This window comes from Cetorhinus maximus, chromosome 14, assembly GCF_964194155.1.
Source record: "Cetorhinus maximus chromosome 14, sCetMax3.hap1.1, whole genome shotgun sequence".
Lineage (NCBI taxonomy): Eukaryota > Metazoa > Chordata > Chondrichthyes > Lamniformes > Cetorhinidae > Cetorhinus > Cetorhinus maximus.
In genome coordinates this window covers 72,024,746-72,049,588 of record NC_135892.1, presented here as the reverse complement: position 1 = coordinate 72,049,588, position 24,843 = coordinate 72,024,746, and the positions used below count along the sequence as shown (strand labels likewise).

Here is a 24,843-nt window from a genome sequence, read left to right as displayed (position 1 = left end):
CGTGGCTGCAGTGGCCACTATCGACAGTTCGCACTGCAGAAAACCATCAAGGCTTCTTCAGATGCTGTTCCAAATCTGTGGCTTCTGCTATCTAAAAGGTCAAAGTTACAAGGCAACTCTAAAACATTCAAGATCCCCTCCAATCACACACCATTCTGACTTAAATGTATATGGCCATTCCTTCATTGTCATTGGATCAAAATCATGGAACTGCCTACCTAACCGCCTATTGAGGGTAACTTCACCATATCGAATGCAGCAGTTCAAAAAGAAGGTTCACCCCTATCTTCTCAAAGGAAATTAAAGTTGTGCAAAACGTTCAGTGACACCCAAATCCTAAAGAATGATTTTTAACAAGTGAAAGGAGGAAAAGGATGGCAATGAAAGGAGGAGTATCAATATGTACCGGGAGTGTTGGAGGAGGAAGCGTGTCTCTATGAAATTGTACAGGGTAGTGTCTCAATGAACTGCATCAGGGGCAAGCACAGTTTCTTTGTGAACTGAGATGGAGGGATTGACAGTCATGCTAATTTATGGTCAATGATGGTCTAATATCACTGTCTTATTTAGATTAAAATCATGCAAATTGAAAATATGAAAGCACTTAAATTAAACAACATGTATCATTTTTAATTTAACGATTGAAAATTTGATAATATAGTGACCTGGTTTTGATGGACCTGTTATGACTTTTTAATTTAAAATTATGTGTATTATATCTGCTTAGGTATATCAGTAACAAGCCAATTATACAGGTTACATCGTATTGTACTGCTTTCTGTTCTTCATTGATACACATTAAATAGTATAATTTAAGTACAAAGTTGCTCAACCAAATTTAGACAGATGGTGTGAGATCAATTTTAGAAGGTGTTACATTATCCAGTTTCATTATTATTGCAAATAAATACCAGATAGAAAATACTTATTTTATAGCCACTTTGAAAAAAGTAGTTCATTGTTGCAAGTACATGCATGTTTTCTGGTGTGTATGGAATAGATAAGTGATTTATTAATTATTCATTACAGCTTTTTGCCCAATCCGACAACAGCCATTAGCTATTTAGCAACAGGTCTTCATCCATATACAGCCTATGACTTCAGACTGGTTACTTCCAATGGACATGGTAGTACCATTAGTGACTGGACACGGATGGTTACCGCAGAAGATAGTAAGTATGCTGTACACTGTAGGGATATAGCCAAAACATTGACTAACTTAATTCCTAAAGATTATAACATATCAATAATAGTGGGGTGGATATTCTTATGAAATATCTGGAAATTATATCAATATTTTAAAATGTAAGAATAAGTAATCATTTAAGGTACTTTTTAGACCCTATTTTTAAGATCAAAGTGTATGTATAAATTATTATTATTCTGGATACCAGCTGCAACCATGAGTAACCATTGAACTGATCCATGATATGTTTAAACTTTTCACCCCATTTTTAAAGTCAATTGCTTTTATTTTCTGACCTAATTCCAACAACAACTTACTTAAGATAATATAGTGTAATTTCTCTTTTTCTCTTTCCACACTATAAGCTTAAACCTCACCTGCACATGTTCTGTGGTATTTTCTACAGAGAGCAGAAAACAAAATTCTAATTCATTGGCAACTACCTATATATTAGGATTATTCTTTTGTGCACTTAAGTCATCCAAGAAGGGATTTGCTGCCCGCATCCTGCGTCTCACCACTTCTCACTCCCCCCCACCACCCCAACACCGACCCCAGACACCACCACTGCAGTATGTTTCTCCTACCTTCCACAGAAGCCTTGTGAGGATGCAAACCTGTTCAGCAAGAATAGGATTTGAACTTGAGTTTCCTATAGACTAATTAATCACTTTTAGTGTGGTCCCTGCAGGTCTGCCCAATATCATAGCACGTCTTAAAAAACATATTAAAATAACAACTTGTCTTTCAGAGCTTCACTGTTATTAATTTTTAAGAGCAGAGTTGAAACACAATAATAAAAAGTGTAGCTCATATTAACTGCTGTTTCCCCTGATTGATTTGTCATTAAATAATACTTCTGCACTAAAAATCAATTATCTCTTTCACATATTTATTCTTCAGAGAATTTTAAAAGCAGCATCTATACTGTGCACAGAGTATTGCAAATGTCTGTATTTAGGGAAGAACATGTGTAGAAGTTTGCATGATGCCTGTTACCTAGATGTGGACAAGGGTGGTTGCATTTCTTATTGATAGAAACAAGCTTAAAGGGACCAGAGTTCAACAACTTTATTCAATAAATCACTGAATTTTTGAGACCAGGAACTTTTAAGTTTTGATTTTTGGTCTTGGCTAACTTATCTAATCTCAACTGGGTCAATGGTAAGGAATTGGGCTTAATGCATTTGGGTTGTAGAAAATCAACTAAAGCTACTGCTCCTGATAACTATCAAGCTAACTTCACTTTGGCAGGAAGAATTAAAAAGCAGAGTATTACTTAAACAGAGAACGGGTGCAGAAATCCACGATGCAGAGGGATCTAGGTGTTCTAGTGCACGAGTCACACAAAGTTAGTATGGAAGTGCAGCAAGTAATTAAGAAGGCTAATGGGATGCTCTTTTTTATTACAAGAGAAATTGAACATAAAAGTAAGGATGTTATGCTTCAGTTATACACGGGCATTGATGAGACCACATCTCAAATATTGCGTGCAGTTTTGGTCTCCTTATTTAAGGAAGGATGTAAATGTGTTGGAGGCGATTCAGAGGAAGTTTACTAGATTAACACTTGGAATGAGTGGGTTGTCGTATGAGGAAATGTTAGACAGATTGGGCTTGTTTCCACTAGAGTTTAGAAGATTGAGGGGTGACTTGATTGAAGTATATGAGATCCTGAATGGTATTGACAAGGTGGACATAGTTTCCTCTTGTGGGTGAGTCCAGAACTAGGGGGCACTGTTTTAAAATTAGGGGTTGGCCTTTTAAGACAGAGATGAGGAGAATTTTTTTCTCTCAGAGGGTTGTGCGACTTTGGAACTCTCTGTCTCCGAAGGCGATGGAGGCTGAGTCATTGAATATATTTAAGGCAGAGGTAGATAGATTCTTGTTAGGCATGGGAATCAAAGGTGGAGGTGGATGGGAATGTGTAATTCAAAACACAAACAGACCAGCCATGGTCTTATTGAATGGCAGAGTAGGCGCGAGAGGCCGAATGGCCTACTTCTGTTCCTATTTCGTATGTTCATATGACCCCTGCTAGAAGTGCATATGTGTGAATGTGAGGTGAGGACAGGATGAGCTTGGCTTTAGTGCCTTCACATTAGAAGAGCTTACTTGCTATTAAGGCAGGTGGATGTAGTATCGGAGTGTAACTAGCACTCATGGAATCATATCTAGCAAACAAGCAACAACTTGAGGAAAGAAGAGGAGCGAGAATTGTGGTGAGACAAAAACATGGATGGGATCATGTTACACCTTAGGTTTATGATCCTTGTGTATCTCCATCTGTTGCCTCATTTGTTCCCTTCTCCAGTGAAAGCACTGTCTAATGTTGTGGTACATCGCCAGCTTTCCTGGACTTTACCAAAAGGTTACGTTTCATATCTGAGCCTATTCAATGCATGTTAGCAAGCTAGTTTACCATAGCAAACATCATAGTTAAGCAATGTGTAGCCCTTGGCTGACATCTACACATTAGGTAGCAAACAAGAATGGGAGCCCTGATTGATTGTTTCTTTCATTGCCCAGGGATATTGAACCCAACTATATTAAGCAGCTGATCACTTTGATCTCCTTATTTTATGTGTACAGTTGTGTAATCGCTATTGGCCATTGTTAAATGACAAATCACATTGGGGATGGATGGGTGAAAAGAACAATATAGGCCAGGATTTTTTAGTCGGTGTATGGGAACAGGCCCAACACGCCCGCCGATATGTAAACGGCCTATTAAGGCTATTAAGAAAGTAATTGATAGAATTGTTAATGCTGCTGTCCAACCTTAAGATTGGCGGGCAGGCAAAAAGGCAAAGCGGCCTTCACATTTTTTAGGAAAAGGTTTCCTAAAGTTTTTATGAAATAAATACATTTTTTTTCCCTAAATATAAAAACATGTCCCATCTCATGTGACACAGACACATGAGGGGACATGTTTAAATAAATTTTTAAACCTTTAATTTTTTGAACATCAATTCAATCTCCCTGAGGCAGCTCCGTGATATTTGGATTATAATAAACTTTTTAGATCTGTAAATGTATTAATCAAAAGAACAGGTTAACAAAAAGTATAATGATTTAGGTTTTTACAAGAACTATATAAGTAAAAGGGACATTATTACTGGTGCTTTAAGAACATAGGAACGTAAGAAATAAGAGCAGGAGTAGGCCCCTCAAGCTTGCCCCACCATTCAATACAATCATGGCTGATCATCAGCCTTAAATCCACTTTCCCACCATTTCCCACATCCCTTGATTCCCTAAGAGACCAAAAATCTGTCTATTTCAGCCTTCAATATATTCAACGATGGAGGATCCACAACCCAATGGGGTAGAAAATTCCAAAGATTTACAATCCTCCAGTGAAGAAATTTATCATCATCTCAACCCTTAATAATTGCCATCTGAGATTGTGCCTCCATGTTCTAGATTTCCCAGTGAAAAGAAACAAGCTCTCAGCGTCTGCCCGACCAAGCCCCTTCAGAATCCTAAGATAAAAGCAAAACACTGCAGATGCTGGAAATCTGAAATAATAACATATAATGCTGGAAAAACTCAGCAGGCCTGACAGCATCTGCGGAGAGAAAAACAGAGTTAACATTTCGATTCTGTATGACTTCTTCAGAGCTCTGAAGAAGAGTCATACAGTCTCGAAATGTTAACTCTGTTTCTCTCTCCGTAGATGCTGTCAGATCTCCTGAGTTTTCCCTTCAGGATCTTTTATGTTTCAATGAGATCACCTCTCATTCTTCTAAACCCAAGAGAGTATAGGCCCAATTTACTCTCATCATAGGACAACTCTCTCATCCCAGGAAACAATCTTGTGAACCTTCAATGTACTACCTCTAATGCAAGGAAATCCTTTTCTAAATATGCAGACCAAACCTGTACACAGAACTCCAGGTGTGGTCTCGTCAAATCCCTGTACAATTGTAGCAAGACTTCCTTATTGTTGAATTCCAATTCACTTGCAATAAAGGCCAATATGCCATTTGCCTTCCAAATTGCTTGTAGTGCCTGCATGCTAACTTTGTGTTCCTTGTACAAGTACACCCAAGCCCTTCTGAACACCAACATTTACATGTTTCATGCCTTTTAAAAAAATATTCTGCTTTTCTATTCTTAAGGACTTCAGTCTGCTTTAACTTCATGAACTTGAACATTTAATTGATTACTGGATTCGGTAAATAGTAAACATGTTTAACTTGTGGAATTGTCAAATTTTAGTTCTCTAAGCTACCTTAAATATTACATTGTAATTTTAGTATCACATTTTAGACTAACTCACTTATAGGACTGAATTTTCCACTGTCGGGGGGGTTGTGCCAGGAGCAGGCAGGAGCGAGCGGGCAAACCTGATTGGCGCCCCCAGATTGGGTCCGCACCGTCGTTTTATGTAGGTGGACTAATTAAGGCCCACCCAGCGTGATGCTCGCCCAGAAGTGCTGAGCGCTCCCCGTGCGGGCGGAGAGGGGGGGATTCCCTGAGTCCGGGCCTGCGCTCTTTCGTGCATGCGCACGAAAGAGCACAGATTTCTCCCTGTGACACAGAGGTGCCTCAGGGAGATTAGTTTAACTTTTAAACATCTGAATAAAGTAATTAAAAATTTTTAAGACATGTCCCCTCAAGTGACAGTGTCACATGAGCTGGGACATGTCAATGAATACTTTTAATAATTTTTATTGAATTTTTAAACGCTTCATGAAACCTCATCCCGCCCGTGGATGAGGTTTCATAAAAAATACAAAGGCTGCTGGGTTCTTCACCTGCCCGCCAACCTTAAGGTTGGACGGGCAGCTCATTAACTATTTTAATTAGGTTTTAACAGGCCTTAATAGGCCTTTGACAGGTCGGTGGGTGCGCAGCAGACTCGGCTGCGTGCCTGCTGAACTGAAAATCTAAATGACGCGTGGTGATGTCAGGACGCCAGCCCGATGTCACCACGTGTCATTTTACGCAGCGGCAAGCGGGCCCCGCCCCCACTCGCCGACTGAAAAATTCTTCCCATAGTCTTTCAATTCCCTTTTAATGAATTTCATCAGCTCAGGCAGGGGAGTAATAATTGGGAACAGGCTCCTTAAAAAAATCTTGTCACAACCCCCAAAATGACACCAGAAGTTTGTAGAGCAGCAGACAGAGTGCCTGCTGTGGCACAATATGATTTCTACATTATCATACACTTCAACTAATAAATGTAAAACTTCCAGTGGCAGACTCAGTGACCTGTCAATGTAATTACGCCACTCACCTCAACCCTGTGTACATCCACACTTACAAATCTGAGGGGAAGATTTCCATTATTCACTATTTTTCATGATATTGTCAGTTGAATATATGGAATGCATTTATCATTTCAATATGAATAATGAACAGAACAAATCTTCCAACTTAATAAATTGCAAAAAGTTCTTTAATAAGAATGCTAAGCCCTGTTAAGCATACAAAAAGTTAACCAAAATTAATTAATAAGACTGTTCTATCTGAGCTTTTAAAATATCCTCCTTGCTTCCACAATAACTCAGTTCTGGTTAAGAATGATAAATATTAATAGTTTACTCACAAGCACAATCTACCTCTGTGAAGAAAGCTAGACAAAGTTTTGAAAAAAAATGTATAAGTTTGACCCTGGGATTGGATGATTATATTCATGGCATAACTCAGAAGACACACCTAGAAGACACTCTAGAAAGGAGAATGATTGGCATTTCCCCTAGGCAGTTTAGAATTTCTGGCCGGCAAAGTTTACAGATAACTATTTAACACAATCATGTGACATTTCTGTGTAAACTCTTTTTATCAAAGTGTTTACCTTTTCTAATAAATAGCTTTTTACCTTGTTTAGAAGCAACACACACAGAAATGTAGTTTAAGCCCTTTAGCATTTCGCCGATCATGAGCTCTATCCTGGAATGCTTATGATATGACAGCTTTTCAAAATTCACATTTCCCAATGACAAGCCAACTATCGAAATGCTATAGACGTTATTTCCTTCTTATTTTGAAAAAATGGTTTAAATGTTCCTTTCTCATTTATGTGATGAACCTCTAATAAAAGTAGTGTGTGTACGTGATTTTTAAACAGGCAATTTTCTTAAACACGTTGGGTTAAAATTCTGATGCATCAATTAGCCGCTACCAGGAATATCAATTGCAAAGTTTTGGACCCCAGCCTACTTTGTTCATTGAAGTTAATAGACATAAAATTTCAAGTTGGGAGTTTTTTTTGAAGCTTTAGAATATTTGAAAACCTAGGACATATACGTACAACTGTATATTTGCTCATCTGCTTCTCCATTTTTGATTTATCTGTGAAGAATGAGAGTGAACCCAGGGCCACTAGTATCTTGTTTTATTCATTCACTTCTGTTTTCTGCTCCTGTCATCAAGATTAGTGTCACCTGTTTTACTCTGATTTTGCTTTCTGTAACTTAATTGATTTCAGCCACCCCAATTTACCAGTGTTTTGTAAGTGACTTAATAGGCTGGATTTTCATCCTTGAGGGCAGTGTAGGAGTTGGGAAAATTCATGGCATGGCCCACCCACTTTGGAAGAAAGTACCAAGAAAGATTAGATTTTTATTGTGGGAGGGTGGGTACAGGCTGCAGTTGGGCTAACTGACCCTGAAAAGAGTTTGGAGGCAGCCATGGGCTGCTGGGTGCCAAGGTGGACTGTTTATAAGGCGCACCTCGGTGTTGTGGGTCTTCATCCCAGTTATAATGATAAAAGTAAGGCCCTCTCATCCTCACTCCTCACATCCCCTCACCCTTCACACACTTATCATGCCCCATCCGTGCCACCTCATGGCCCTTCATGCCCCTCATGCCAATGTATGCCCCCAACCATCCCCAAAGGCCCCATTCCAAGGTATCCCCCCACTCACTCCTATGGCCTCTCATGCCCCCATGCCAAGCTATAGCACTTACATGCCCATTCACCACAATACACTGTATAGAACCAATGAACCCTATAGTGACAATAGTATGTGTAAAAAAATGCTTTAAAAACAGCCATTGGTTGAAAACTTTGCACTTACAAAAAAACCTCCTGTTTACCGCAGGCCAATAAAAGCGTCAATTATCTAGACCCTTTAAAGTATCAATGGCTGGAACTGCAAGCACTTGAAACCTGAGTACTGTTGAAAAAATACGTTTTGTCGAAGCTTTTCATCTTCCACTCAGGACAATCACAAGAATACCAACTGAAGAAGAATCATATGGACTCGAAATGTCAACTCTGTTTCTCTCTCCACAGATGCTGTTAGACCTGCTGAGCTTTTCTAGCATTTTCTGTTTTTGCACAAGAATATCAATGTCAGGGGAAGCAACAGCTTCATACTGTATGAGAAGAGAGTGCTGATTAGTTGGCAAGTGGACACTGGTTGGTAGAGGCGCTGCCATGAAGAATGCACCAGTTAATGGTGTCTGACAGTTAACTGTAAAGCATTGTTTGAAATTGAAAACCAGGCAGCATGACTCTGATTGGTCAAGGAACTATTAGTCAAGTAACTATTGGCCAATACACCACGTGGACTGCAGTGGTTCAAGAAGGCAGCTCATCATCACCTTGTCAAGGGCAGTTAGAGATGGGCAATAAATGCAGGCCTAGCCAATGACGTCCACATCCCATGAACAAATTTTTAAAAATACACCAGGGAGAACTTCTCTGCAAATTAGTTCCATGGAATATTTTATGTCCATCTGAGAGGGCAAGGTGACTTGCTTTAATATCTTATCAGAAAGGCAGCACATCCAACGATGCAGCACACCCTCAGTACTACAATGGAATGAGTGGGACATAACCCACAACCTTCTGACTTAGAGGCAAAACTGCTACCACTGAGCCACAACTGACAAGTCATCGGGCAGCATTTTTGGTTGGTCCTTTTGGGTTAAGGGGGTAAAGTCACAGACAGGTGCAGCAGGAACTTTGAACTGACAGCTTTGCAAGTGCCAAATAATATAAGTTGGCCAGGGTGGTTAGATTTTCGTTCAACTTGAACATTTTTATATTTATCCACTATAATTACTAACAAAATCAAAGGAAACATTTTGATATTAACTAAAGAAGCTATTTTGTATCCTGTGTTAACCACATGTATTAATCAAATTCTTGTATAAAGGTAGTAACCAGTCATGAAACAGAAGATTGGATAAATAATGAACTTTGATTGAATTATAATCAATAATATTAGAAAGACTGAGGCCTGGATTTTTACTCTTGAGGCTGAAATAGAGAACATCAAAGACATCCTGTGGGATAATGGCCACCGTGCTGCCTGGTTTAAATTTCAAACAATGCTTGGCAGTTAACTGTTGGTCACCTAGTACATTCTCCATGGCAATGCCTCTACCAATCCGAGTCCACTTGCCAACCAATCAGCAATCTCTTTTCAGGAGAAGTTATTGCTTCCCCTGACATTGGTATTCTTGCGATTGTCCTGATGAATGCAAGATGAAAAGCTTTGATAAAATGTCTTTTTTCAGCAACATTCAAGTTCTGAACTACCAAACAACTATTTAGGCACCATATTGATTATAAATTACTTTGGGGTATTGTGGAGGTCATGAACAGTGCTACATAAATTCAAGTCTTTCTTTCTTTATGTCTTGGCTCACCATTATGTATGTAAGTGCTAAATGCACCATTTACCTACCTCCACAGATCTTATTGTAGTCTTTGTTGAAATTGGTGCTGCAAAGCAGCTGACTTTAAAGTCAATTACAAGTTTTTAATACCTGCTTGTTTTAGCGTACTTGCTGAAATTAGAGTCAATGCTTGCTTCATTCACTATTGCATAAATGCATTTCACAAAAATTGCTCTTTAACAGCATAACCCAAGTGATGTGTTTTAATGTATCGCTGCAGAAATTGATTTTAAAGGTATAGTTTTGTGACTCACATTTCAGCAGAAGCTGCCAACAAGGATTGCTGGAGATGAGCCCGTGCTGTTTTTAGCACTGACCTCTGTAATTAGAGGGCAGTGCCAGCCATCAGGGAACATTTTTGGCTGGTTGTTTCGGGTCTGGCACCTTTAGTCATGGGCAAATATGGCTTTGTGCATTCACATCAACTAATAGATCACCTGATCTTGTGAGCAGGAGCAAGTGAGAGGAATGTTCACCTCCAATATGGCGGTTAATTGGGTTTTCACTGTGAAATCTTCATACTGATTTCCCCTCCCTGCAGAATACAAAATTATTTGCAGTTCTTGGCTTTTCCCAGTTAAATTAATGTGACTTTGCAAAACCTAGAGCCTGCTTGACTTTGACTTTATTTTTTTTCAAAAATGCTTCAATAGCATAATGGAAATGATAAATGATTTAATGTCCAGATCCTGAAAATTAAACCAAATAGAATGTAATGCAATTCCTTAGTATTTTCTGAGGAGATAGTACCTAAACCTTTGCAGCCATCAGCAGATGCTCAAAGGTAATGGTTGGGTTTGCAGAATTGCAATCAGGCAACATTGTGAAAACTAATCTGTGGGTCTTTCCAAAATGGTCAAAGGACTAGGTGCTGTGGCCCACCTCACTGCTCATTCCGAGCAATGTCACAAAGTGGATTTCTTTGCCACACAGTAACAATAGTTCAGAACCCGTGACAAAGAATTATATTTATGATTAAACTATTGAACTTTACCATTTTTAAAATGGGTTTTGGATCCCCTTTAGCAGATGAGATTTTGTCTGCCCAGCAATTTGAAAATAATAAAAAAAAGGAACAGAAATAACGAAAGACAGAATTCTTTAAAACTGGCAAAACAGCCTAATAACTTTGCATCAATTGAAAGAAGACAGTTGTTAATGGACATTGTGAATTCAAAATAACTCCCCTTTTGATTGTATCTAAACAGTATTTGTTTTATAAGACCTATTAGCTTAAAAATCACTATGTGAAATCAGCATGTGTTAACGCTTCTGTTAAATTACTGCAATGCAATGACTTTTGCTGATATATGATTGCATGGGTTTTGATAGCTCGTCCAAGTAATCATTCTGCACAGGTCAAGTCAGATGCTGAATGTTGGCAAGGTTTACTACCAGAGGGATATCACAGCTGAACCCAATTCTATCCTGGGTCAACATAGCTATGCAGATTCTTTCTAGCAGGAGTCACTGGATAGAATCATAAAATGGTTACACAGAAGGAAACCATTTGGCCCATCGTGTTTCTGCCAGCTCCCTGCAAAAGCAATTCACCTAGTCCCACTCCCCTGCTCTTCCCCCATAGCCCTGCAATTTTATTTCTCTTCAGATAGTTATGATGATGATCCAATTCTCTTCTGAAAGCCTCAATTGAATTTGCCTCTATTACACTCTCAGGCAGTGCATTCCAGATCCTAACCACCCACTGTATAAGAAGACTTTTCCTCAAGTCATCATTGCAAGTCATCAGCTAGTGAGTCATCAGAGGCTGTATATATAAGCAGAAGGGTTTTAAACCCACACAGAAAAAGGGGTGCGTGGACAGGAGGCTAAACCTGAGTGAGACGTAGATCAAGTGAGTAATTGGGAGTTTGGTTCAGACGAGAATTCGGTGCAGAGGGCAAAGAGGTGCTCCTTTTTTTACTTTTTTTTCAGCCTTCAGTAGTTGATGAATTTCCTTACTTGTCTCCAACCTAGGTGAGTGCAACTTCCATTACTTAGCCGTGTAGATTATTAACTAATTGACTAATTAAATAAATAAGGCTGGACAGAAATGGTGGGGCTGGTGGTGTGCCATGACTGCAGCATGTGGGAATCTGTGGAATGCACTGCAATCCCGGATAACTATATCTGCAGGAAGTGTCTGCAGTTTAGGCAACTTCGGCTCAGAGTTGCTGAGCTGGATTCTGAGTTGCTGACATTGTGGGGTATCAGGGAGGGGGAGAGTTACCTGGGCACCTTGTTTTAGGAGGCAGTCACAACCCTTAGGTTACGCAAAACTTTAGAGTTGGTCAATGATCAGGGACAGGAGGGTATGATTGCGAGCCAGGAGGTATAGGGAAGCAACATGCAGTGCTGGAGCAGCATCAACTCCTGACTTTGTCCAACAGATATGAGCTGCTTGCTACCTGTGTGCACGAGGAAAAGGACTGCAAGGTGGATGAATGGACTAACCGTGGCACCATGGTGAATGCTGCCATTCAAGGGGGCGGGGGGTGGGGGGCACAAAGATTAATGTGGTTGTGATAGGTGACAGTATAGGCAGGTGGATAGATACTGTTCTCTTGCAGCCGTGACCGGGAGCTCCGAAAATTGTGTTGACTGCCCAGTAACATGGTTAAGGATATCTCCTCATGACTGGAGAGGAACTTGGAGTGGCAAGGTGAGGATCCAGTTGTTGTAGTCAATGTATCGTCCCATGCCTGCCGCATTAATTATGCATTCCCGGAAAACATGCCATTTCCATGGTGGGTGGACTCTCATTCGCCCACCGCGCCATCGCCTCACCGCTTCATCATGCTGGGTGCCATATTTAAAGTCCAGCCAAATGCACACCTCTCAGTGCTTTCAGCCTATGACTACTGCAAAGACATGGCCCTGAAAGGCTGGCAGCAGCCCCAAGGTTCAATGACGGGTCCCTCGAGCACCTTTTGGATGCAGTGGTGGCTCGCTGTGATGTCTGCTATCACTGCTGTGGCCACAAGATGGGTAGCAACCTCACTAATCTGGCTTGGGAGGTGATGGTACCAGTGGTCAGCACCATGCCCTGCAAAAGAGGACCGCCACCCAGTGCCACAAGAGAATGTATGATCTCCACTGTTCCGCCAGTGTAAGTCACTCTTCTCATCACTCTCAGCTTACACACTCTCAAACCTATCACACATCCACAGGACCCTCACTCAATGCTAGTTCACCATTCACTCTAACATACACACCTTCATTGTCCTCATCCTGTCCATGGGACCACTCACCACCACACTTGGCAAGCACATTTATCATCTGGCCTGGCAGGAGTCCTGCTTACCCTCTCTCCATCTCTATTTATGCAGGACAAGCTGGCACACAACAAGAGGGAGAAGTCGCTTACTGGTGGAGGAATGCCTGAAATCAAGGTCCTCACGGACTTTGAAAACAAAACCATCCAGCTGGCCAGTGGGGATCTGGACCGTTCCTGTGTTGATGGTGAGGTCACTGGTGCTCTACCGAGTGAGGATCTAGCAGTGCAACATCCATCAGACAACCATGCCGTGAAGAATATGTCCTCTTTCACAGGCCACTGCCATGCACTAATTATCTCTCCTTGCTTTTGCAGGCACATCTGCCAAACAGCCGACAGAGTCCACGACCCAGGGCCTCCAATCAAACCCTGAAGAAACTTCTGAAGAGGAATCTGAAGGCAGCCTCCTTAAAGTCCCGTCACAGCGCTCACCCATGCCCTCCACCAGCGCAGAGATACACACCTTGGTGGGACCTAGCTTTAGAGTAGCCTCGGGATCACAAGCTGGTGAGCACATCCAACTGCCTGATACACAGCAGGCGGTGGCAGGGATTTCCCAGGTGTCCGGCACTCAGAGGACTGCTGGAGGCCAGAAATTTTCTGAGTCCGAGTCAGATGATGAGCCTCTGGACTCGGACTTGTGACAGTTGCTGGAGCTGCAAAGGCAAGCTCGGGAACATCAGGAGGGGATGTCTGCTGCACTCCTCAGATTGGAAGGCAATCTGGAGTCTATGCACCTTCAGGCTGCGGTGAGAATGCCAGCATGCCAACGCACCAAGATCAACGCTGGTAGGATGGCGGCTGCCATGGAGACCTTGGTCCAGTCATCGATCCTGCTGCGCGGGCTGAACTTCATCGCTGATGCCATAGTTTGCCTCCAAAAGCGTGTACATGAGAAGGGTTGCTGGGCAGCTCGATCTCACTCCAGCTACTCCTTCCCCTCAAGAAGTCAGGCAGGGGGCCTTGACTACCCATAGGGAGGAGGTTCATCAGGTGCACACCCCTGGGCCATCCACCCAGATGACTCCGTGAGTGTCCAGGCCATCCGAAACCCCTCTTCCTATGACCTCAGCAGCTCCAGCTCCACAGCTCGAGGAGGGTGCCACTGCCAAACAGAAGGTCCCTGGAAGCAGGCCGAGACCCTCCAAGTCTTTACCCTCCAGAGGACGCCCGTCAAGATCATCACAGACAGGGCGTAGCAGTGAGCAGGCTGTCTCCACCTCTCCTGTGGTGGCATGCGGCAACGTTAGGAAGATTAAGAAGAAGTTACTCTTTTGAGTCAGCCAATTAAACTAAATGAACAAAATCAGGGATAAAGTAAAAGCAGCCCCTTAAAGGGAAACTGCAGAAACAAAGACAAAATTCAAAGGAAACTTACCAACATTAAATCAAAATGTGATCAAGAGAATCTATAAAGCACCCCAGTCCTTGCAGAGCCCAAGCCTACTGCACCTGGTATTCCCAGGCAGTCTCCCATCCAAGTACTAATCAGGCCTGAGTCTGTTTAGCTTCCAAGATTAGATGATATTGGGCATTTTCAGACTAGTATGGCTGTAGGCCAGTTGTGTGGCCTGGGCGGGGCTGTTAGTCACTTGTATATAATGTTCACTATTGTCAATAAGCTCCCAAGAATGTCACGTTGCCTATGGCTCCTTGTTCTGATGAGCAGTGTTCATATCGCTCAGATGTGAAACCTTTTTGCACAAGATAAAGGCAGGTGTCTCAGTCCAGGGCCTCTCCCCTGTGCTTTGTGCATGCTTCAGACCAAAGCGGTGGTCTCACACTCCCTGGACACATTAGTGATGCCTGCAACAGTGTCAACAGTGCTTGTCATTGTTGGCCAGAATGTTGTGGGCAGGCACCACAGAGTTCTGTCATTCTCTCTGTGTGCTCTCAGCACCTTTAAGGTGGGGCTGGTCCTCATCTCTTCAGCATCTGTGACCAGTGACGCTGTGCACCTGAAGGGGTCAGCTGCTGAAGGCAGACAAGGAGTCAGATGCTTTTAACGTTTCGTGACTGCATCTCTATGATATGACCCTGATCACAGAGTGCAATCGAGCTGTCCTCGGCCAGACAGGAGTCAAACATTCTCAGAGGCTATGTGAAGATCTATGGAGCCCTCATTGCATGTTGTCATCATCCTCCCACAATCGAGCAACTATTAGGGTCTCCACTGCATCTCCATGACAGGAGCATTATTACAGAGGGCTTGTGTTGCCATAAGCCAGACCGTAGTCAACCATTCATAGATGCAATGTGAGGAACTATGGTGTATCCTCACTACATGTCATCATCATCCTGCACAAATCTAGTAGCTATGAAGGCCTCCCAAGCGCGCCTGCCTCATCCAGCCAGTGCAAGGGCCACATTGCCGTCATTGTCACCTTTGAGGACCTTCGCACCCTCATCACCATTGACGTCTTCCTCATTGGAGGAGAACTCCAGCTCCTCCACCTCTTCCTCAGCCAGCTCCTCTCCCTGTTGTAGTGCCAGGTTGTAAAGGGAGCAGCAGGCAACGGCGATGCAAGACACTCTCTGTGGACTATAATGCAGAGCTCCACCAGAATGGTCCAGGCACTGGAACCTCATTTTCAGCATCCTGATGGTCTGCTCCACCAAGTTGCGAGTTGCAGTATGAGCCTCATTATACTATCACTGCAGCAGACTGAGGCCGCCACACGGGTGTCATCAGCCACATGCTCTGCTGGTAGCCCTTGTCCCCAAGGAGCCATCCCTGCAGCCTCTGTGGACACTGAAAGACATCAGGAATCTGTGACTGACAGAGAACGCAGGAATCGTGGACACTCCCTGGAAACCATGCACAGACCTGCAGAATGCGTGTGTGGTGGTCACACGCCAGCTGCACATTCAGCAAGTGGAAGCTCTTGCAGTTGACATGGCTGACTGCTTGTTGTGACGGAGATCTGAGCGACACGTGAGTACAGTTGATGGCACCCTGCACCTGTAGGAAACCCAAGATCTGGGAAAACCCAATTGCTCTTGCACCTTGGCTCTTCTGGTCCATGGGTGAAATGCGAAGATGGCATCCGTAACCTCATGGATGCATTTGTGGGTGGAGGCTTGTGATATCCCACAGAGGTCACCTATGGAGCCCTGAAAGGAGCCACTGGTGTAGAAATTAAGCGCCACTGTCACTTTCACAGCCTCTGTCAGTGGATGCCCTCCATGTCCCTGTGGCGCCAAATCCTGCAGTAGCTGGCAGATGTGACTGACCAGTTCCCTAGACATGTCATTGGTGACACTGGTTCTCGCTCATCTGCAGGAATGAATGGCGGCATCTATAGACCCTGGGTCAAGCTAGGCACCGACCAGCAATGGCTTGCTGTGACCCTTTGGTGGCTTGTGCAGGATCCCCAGCAGTCCCTTCTTCCAGAGGGTGCTGCTCCTCCCTCTGAGCAGCCAGGCACCTCAGTCACTCTGTTCTCTGCCGTCTTTGCTCTCTGTACGCCATGAGGCATACAGCTAATTCACCAGGCTCCATGATCCTCACGTCGTACTCCTGCAGGATGAAAGTATGTGGGTTAGCATGGGTGTACTAAGAATCTGTCTTGGATAAGTCTGAAGGCCCCTTAACGCATCCTGGAGAGTGCTGGCCACCATTTGTTTGGCCAGATATTAATGCACTGCATTGTTGCCCGAAACCCCACCTTCCTCCGCCACACCCCACCTAACTGATTGGTGGCAGCTTTGCCCATTTCTGCCTGCTGTGCTCTCAGCTCAGGCACAGGCATTGTACTATGTACCCAGTCGTCCAACTGTTCTGCAGTCCACTGAAATGCTCATTAGTTTGCAGTCTGCGTCTGAGGGGTGAAAAGCTCTCGAGCGCTTGGTGGCACATTGATGCCTCTGCGTTGCTTGTGTAGCCAGATAAGCTAGAGGTCCAACTCCAATCATATCAATGTGGATGTGCCTGAACTGCCTTAGCTGCAGAGAAATTGTCATTTTATACAGGGTGTCCCTAATGCGTGGCCGCTTCTTTTGCCCACCCTCCAGCAACCCCGCACGTGCTTGTGCACTACCTTCAACCACAGGGCAGCCTTCCCCACCTCAACATACACAACCCCCCCAACCAAAGTCACCTCAACTGCAGGGAAGCCTTTGCACCTCCTCCCCCAATGTGCCTCAATCAGGCGTCCCTCGCGAGCAGTCCACAACGTTACTGTGTACTCACATCCAAGTTCCCCTCAAAGTGCAGCTCGTCAAGTTTTATATGCTGTTGTGAATCACGTTGGTGTACAGTCACATCAACATGGTCGGACGATCCAGTGGGAGGGATGAGTCTGGTGGGTTAGCCGTGTACTGGTATTACATTGTGGTCCCCAACGTCCAATAGCAGGAAACACGGTCCGCCATCAATGGGCTGAGCGGATGATTGCAAACTGGTTTCACAACGTCGTGAAACCAATTTTTGGCCTTCTCCCCATATTGTCCGCTCACGCCAACGAACACTCCCGACGCCAGTGGGCACAGACGATTCCAGGGGCACAGTCTCAGGATAAGGGTCCAATCATTTAGGACTGAGATGAGGAGAAATTACTTCACTCAAAGCTTAATGAATCTTTGGAATTCTCTACCCCAGAGGGTTGGATGTTCTATTTCTGAAAACATACAAGGCTGGGATTGACAGATTTTTGGTGTCTCAGGGAATTAAGGGATATGGGGAGTGGGTAGGAAAATGGAGTTGAAGCCCAGGATCAACCATGATCGTATTGAATGGCAGAACAGTCTCGATGGGCCATATGGTCTACTCCTGCTCCTATTTCTTGTGCTCTTGTGCTTCTTTTGCCAGTCACCTTAAATTGGTGTCCTCTGTCCTCGATCCTTGAAATCTTGATTGTTTCTTCCGATGCCTGACCCAGAGAAGCTGAAATCAGTTGTAGTGTAGACTATAGCCCCCACCACTGCCATGCTTAAATATTTGCTATAACACACCATCAAACTAAATCTATTAGGAAGCCCAATCAGAAAATGTACCTCAATGTACCTCAGCTTTCTTTGCTCGCCTCTCTACCTCCAAGCTCCACAAACTCCAGTTTATCCAAAACTCTGCAGAACATACTCAGACCTGCAAAATGTTCCATATTCCCATCAACTGCATCTTCCTGAACCTCTACTGATTTAATTTTCTCACAGCATATTGACTTCATTATCCTTGTCCTCCTCTTCAAATCCCTCCGCGGCCTCACTCCATCCTGCCTTGTAATATTTTTCAACTGTATATCTTGGCAGGCACCCTCTGCTTTTCAGTCTTCACAATGAAATCTTTACTCCACTTCACTGCTGATGGCACAGCCTTTAGCCAACATGCTCCTATATTTCAAAATCCTTACCTAAACATTTTGGCTCACTATCTTCCTTTGTAACTTCAAAAACCTCTTCAAAACTTACTCCTTTGACAATTCTTTCAGTCACCTCCTCAACGTTTCTTCCCTTTCCAGCTCTGTGTCCACCATTCATCCTGTAAATCACTTTGTAATGCTTCATTGTGTGAAAGGTCTAACATAAATTAAAATATTTTAATGAGAAACAGTAGCTAATTATGACTATAGTAATGATCCTTCATTGTTTATAAAGAAGGCAATGAGCCAATTAACCAATATAAATGTTGAAAAGTTTGTTAATGCAGCTGTGGTGTGTGCACAATTCTCAAAAATGGCTCACCAAATACAGAGCAAATTCAAATTGCGCCACCACCTCTACAAGTGATTATGAACTCTACAGTGGAGAAGATCAGTGAGGCTAATTTTAACTGTGGCCACTAGGGTTGAACAGGGCAGAAAGCAGTCCAAGCTGCTGCCTCATTTTGTGCTTGTTCTCCAGCCGCGACTTGTGCGACTTGTGTGTCTACTATTGTCAGACTGAAAGTCATTTATGATATGCAAATAAATTCCAATTTTCCGGTACAAATGGGCGAGGTATATGCAGCACATGCCCAGTTCATTTCAACTCCCTTAAGTATCCTAATGATCCTTAAAACTGGTGGTTCGTCACGAAAGACACAAAACCATTTTCTTCCCACACTCGTAACCATGTATAGCCAGGTGGCCCCAACTCTTGGCATCCCATATCCATACTGACAGCCTGGACTGCTGGCCCACTCTGTGTTGGATTCATATTCCCCAGCCTTCCCAACTGGTGCACTCCATCAAACTGTCATTTGATATGCACTGCTTGTCAGTTGTGTGTGTCTGAGGTCCAGGGTCAAAATGGCCCAAGTCTCTTGGCTGCGACAGATAATTTCAACTGAAAACAGCAAAAGCCAAGTGTTAAAATTAACCCCAGTGGCAATTTTGGTGTGGTAGGACTCACCCCATATAGTGTGTGCCAGTATGTCACAGTAAGGGTGAACTGGAGCAATTCAGAATGCCTGGTGAAAAGCCTGGATATATTTTGTAATCTAAAGCAAATATAAAGTATTTTATAGAGTGATTGAACAGGATATTTATGATTATAAAAATACTATTTTAGTTGAATACACATTAAAAGTAATACTTGTACCACTACAGAGGAATGTTAGAATATAATCAAGTATTATCGAAAAGAGACATGCTGTGAAAACTTTTTTCTTGCACTCATCAGGACAGACACAAGAATTCCAAATTTCAAAGTAGGCAGCAATTCATATTGCATGAGAAAAGGGTGCTGATTGATTGGCAAGTTGACTCTGATTGTTTGAGGCATTGCCATGGAAAAAGCACCAGGGAACTATTGTCCCCCATGATTTTACTTAATTCATAAAAAGGCACAATGCTTGGACATGGTCTTTCTGCCTGCAGGCTGCACATGACTATATATAGATCCAAGCAAGTATAAGTGAGCCACACTGCGAGCCAGGCTGAAAATCGTAAATTGGTTGTTAGTGTAATTCTTAGCACTCTTGGGATTGTTTGGCAAGTGTTGTCCAATCGTGGAACCATATCTAACATTAAACATCATGTTTGAGTTTTGCAAGCATGGACTGGTTGAATATGGTCAGTACTCTGCCTGTTATGAACAGCTGAAGGAACCTGATGTTTGATATTATATGCCAGTTATCAGGACAAATGGCCTCTGTACTTGGCATCACATAAGCACTGAAATGCATATACCATGTTACTCATTTGTGTGGTGGGCAGAAAGTCTTTTGACTTGATGGCAGCATCCTGTTAATGGAAAATACCACTTGTGCTGCTGCAGCATAAGTACCATTGCTAGAAACCACTAGCATTCTTGCATCTGTCTTGATGAGTGCAAGGTGAAAAGCCTCGACAACATGTCCCTTTTTTCAGCAGTACTCAAGTTCTGTACTACCAAGTGACTATAATCAATTTATGGTATTAAAGATAAAATACCAAGATCAGTCAGGTAGAGCATGGGACAAGTGATGGACACGATCAAGCCAAACCTGACTGAAAATGAGGAAAGGATAGCAGATATTTGGAAGAAAGATTCTCAGGGGCCTACAGAAATTGGGCATGTACAGAGAACAACTGGTAATATATAGAAACATAGAAATTCCTTGACATCTTTTAGTCCAGAATTAGCATGATCTTGGAGGAAGGTGTAATTTTGGAGGAATTAATTTCAGGTTTCCATCCCTCTGTTGTTATTCAAAAATCCTCAGCAAGCCTCAGGTTATCCTTTTACCTGCACTTCTTGTTGTGACACCATTTCTGGAGGCAAAGCTAAGAGTGCTGGTATTCCCACCAATTCCATCCAGTGTTCAATCCAAGAGCAATTAAATGCTGTTGAGAACAGCAAAGGAAGACCAGATTAGCTTGCATTTTTAAAATCTATGCCTCTCCCCTAAACTCCCAACCACACCTCCAAAATGTTGGTGCCTCAAAATCCCAATCACTCCATGTGCTGGGTGCCTGAGTAGTAATAATGCAGAGGCCCCTCGATGATATTCAAGTGACCCCATTCTCAGGGTTTAGATCAGGGTCAGCACAAAGACAAATAGGTGCGGGAATTCCTGTCCTGTAGTAATTTCGGTGAAATGCCTCCATTCTCTGAATTACATACACTAAACATCTCAAATGCACAATAGAGCATGTAATGACAAGATCTCAAACAATAATTGTGTGTATGTTCTCTTAAGTTCCATCTGCTTTCTTGAAAGGGCAAAGGGAATCTAGTGGCAATGAGGTGCACCAATTGCCAAGCACGAACCTCACTATTGTGAGTCACCAATACAGTTGAATATATTTTGGAAGAAGATCAGTGAGATAGAGGCAGATATTAGGATAAGACAGAAGGGATAAAAATTAATCGAGGCCTATTTTTGGGCTCAGACTGCAGAGGTAGTGTGTGCCCCGACCAAGAGGGTCAAGGATCAATAGAAATTGGTTACTGGAGTACAGATGGCAGTCTGTCCCTGCAGGTTTCATTAGACCATATGACACATCTCAGTGATAGCCTCCCTGCTGAGCCTAAGGCTACGCATGCTGTTCGTCATGGCCAGACAGCTGACCCAGTTGCAGTAGACCCACTGCATGGGGTAATACTTGCTGTGAGTTGCATTCTCAGACTATTCTATTCTCCGGCTGCTACACCATTCGATATCTGTCATTAACTAAAGTACTTGTCTTCTCAAGCAGCAAACTTCTGACATTGCATGGTGATTCTTCAAAATCCTCTGTTCAATAAGCTTACTAACGTCAGGCCTGAGTTTTAAATCTTAAAATGCTCATTTTTCAGTTATCCTCCACAGCTGCTTAATTTCTAATGATTGGTATTTAACAAGGCCTTAACAAGCAGAAATAGACTTTATTCTGACACTTCACTAATGTTCCTGAAGACATTTTGGAGTGAGAGGAATCTTCAAAGAAATGCTAAGTGTGACAAATAGTCAATTAGCGCCTTCTGTCAGCATGACACTTTTTCAACTCATCCACTTCTTTCACAAATATTACTGAAGAGAGGATGATATGGCTCTAAATGGTCAGAAATGGTAATGCAAGCTTAATTAACAAACAGGAAAGGGTTTGTTTAAATTTGTTAATATATTTCGGTATAATTATCAGTTCATTATCACTTGAGATGACAAAGGGTTCTGCTTTGTCTGTATTTATAACACTAATTAAGATTTTCTGCTAAAATGATCACTGCTTTGTGATATAACTAAGTGTGTTAACTATATTATACTTTTTTGATCTGCTCAGATATTGAACCAATTTCCCAGTATCACAGTGTTATGTTCTAAAACACTTGTTTATTAAACTTAATGTGTAGAAACATAACTATTTTTGTTAAAAATTGGAACTGAGCAGTTTGTCGATATCACCCTGAATATGACAGCACTACACTTGTAGTGTTTCAGCTCCCTCTATCTTCTGCCAAAGTTCCAAATGCTAATAGTACATGAAGAAAAGGTTTGTATTAACACAGAAATTATAACATTTGGCTGCATAATTTTGTAGGTTATATTAGTTTTAGCAAATTAAATGCTGATTTTTAATGTTTAATAAATGTCTCAGTTTGTACAAAAGGAATGGGACAAGATCAAGAAAACTAAGAGTATCAGGCAATGCCTTAAATACACAGCAAATAGATCAGTAAATGAATAGCAGGGGTAACTTAACATTTCAGATGCAACCCTTTTTCTCCACCCTAAGTGTTTATCCATCTTCCTCTTTCAGCTGATTTTTTTTTATGCATGGGATGTGGGCTTCGCTGGTTGGGCCAGCATTTATTGCCCATCCCTAATTGCCCTTGAGAAGGTGGTGGTGAGCTAACTTCTTGAATCGTTGCAGCCCATGTGGTATAGGTACACCCACAGTGCTGTCAGGGAGGGAGTTCCAGGATTCACATTGCCACAGTGAAGGAATGGCAATATATTTCCAAGACAGGGTGGTGAGTAACTTGGAGGGGAACCTCCAGGTGGTGATGTTCCCATCTATTGCTGCCCTTGTCCTTCTAGGTGATAGTGGTCGTGGGTTTGGAAGGTGCTGTCGAAGGAGCCTTGGTGAATTCCTACAGTACATCTTGTAGATGGTACACACTGCTGCCACTGTGTGTTGGTGGTGGATTGAGTGAATGTTTGTGGATGTGGTGTCAATCAAGAGGACTGCTTTGTCCTGGACGGTGTCAAGCTTCTTGAGTGTTGTGGGAGCTGCACACATCCAGGCAAGTGGGGAGTATCCCATCACACTCCTGACTTGTACCTTGTAGATGGTGGGCAGGCTTTGGGGATTCAGAAGGTGGGTTACTTGTCGCACGATTCCTAGCCCCTGACCTGCTTTTGTAGCCCCAGTATTTATATGTCTAGTCCAGTTCAGTTTCTGGTTAATGGTAACCCCTAGGATGTTGCTAGTGGGGGATTCAGTGATGGCAATGCCATTGAACATCAAGGGGCGATGGTTGGATTCTCTCTTGTTGGAGATGGTCATTGCCTGACACTTGTGTGGCGCGAATATTACTTGCCACTTGTCAGCCCAGGCCTGGATATTGTCCAGGTCTTGCTGCATTTGGACATGGACTGCTTCAGTATCTGAGGAGTCACGAATAGTGCTGAACATCATGCAATCATCAGCGAACATCCTCACTTCTGACCTTACTATAGAAGGAAGGTCATTGATGAAGCAGCTGAAGATGGTTGGGCTGAAAACACTACCCTGAGGAACTCCCGTGGTGATGTCCTGGAGCTGAGATGACTGACCTCCAACAACCATAACCATCTTCCTTTGTGCTAGGTATGACTCCAACCAGCGGAGAGTTTTCCTCCAGATCCCCATTCACTCCAGATTTGCTAGGGCTCCTTGATGTCACTCTCTGTCAAATGTGATCTTGATGTCAAGGGCAGTCACTCTCACCTCATCTCAGGAGTTCAGCTTTTTTGTCCATGTTTGATGGGGTGGTAATTGGCTGGATTGGATTTGACCTGTTTTTTGTGTATAGGACAAAACTGGGCAATTTTCCACATAACCAGGTAGTTGCCAGTGTTGTAGCTGTGCTGGAAAGCTTGGGTGGGGCGCGTCAAGCTCTGGAGCACAAGTCTTCAGTACTATTGCTGGAATATTGTTAGCACCCATAGCCTTTGCAGTATTCAGCGCTTTCAGCCATTTCTTAATATCACGTGGAGTGAATCGAATTGGCTGAAGACTGGCATCTGTAATGCTGGGGACCTCCGGTGGAGGCCGAGATGGATCATCCACTCGGCACTTCTGGCTGAAGATTGTAGCAAACGCTTCAGCCTTATCTTTTGCACTGATGTGTTAGTCTCCTCCATCATTGAGGATAAGGATACTTGTGAGCCTCCTCCTCTAGTGCATTGTTTAATTGTCCACCACCATTCACGACTGGATGTGGCAGGACTGCAGAACTTAGATCTGATCCATTGGTTGTGGTATAGCTTAACTCTGTTTATCACTTGCTGCTTATGCTGTTTAGCACACAAGTAGCCCTGTGTTACAGCATCACCAGGTTGGCACCTCATTTTTAGGTATGCCTGCTGCTGCTCCTGGCATACCCTCCTGCAATCTTCATTGAACCAGGGTTGATCCCCTAGCTTGATGGTAATGGTAGAGTGGGGGATATGCCGGGCCATTATGTACGGATTGTGTTCGAGTACAATTCTGCTGCTGCCCCACAACGCCTCATGGATGTCTAGTCTTGAGTTGCTAGACCTGTATGAAATCTATCCCATTTAGCACAATGGTAGAGCCACACAATATGATGGAGGGTATCCTCAATGTGAAGACAGGACTTTGTCTCCACAATGACTGTGCGGTGGTCAA

General features: G+C 43.0%; 1 protein-coding gene and 1 pseudogene across 1 annotated transcript in view; one reads left to right on the top strand and one right to left on the bottom strand.

The window, feature by feature from the left end:
* The window catches only part of ush2a (Usher syndrome 2A (autosomal recessive, mild)), a 1,183,552-nt gene that overhangs the window by 749,873 nt on the left and 408,836 nt on the right, over nucleotides 1-24,843 (top strand). The window contains exon 43 of the mRNA XM_078556364.1: nucleotides 1,030-1,172. Coding sequence (XP_078412490.1) covers nucleotides 1,030-1,172 — 143 coding nt within the window. The remainder of the gene's footprint in view (nucleotides 1-1,029; nucleotides 1,173-24,843) is intronic.
* LOC144690185 (5S ribosomal RNA) lies at nucleotides 14,546-14,664 on the bottom strand (annotated as a pseudogene).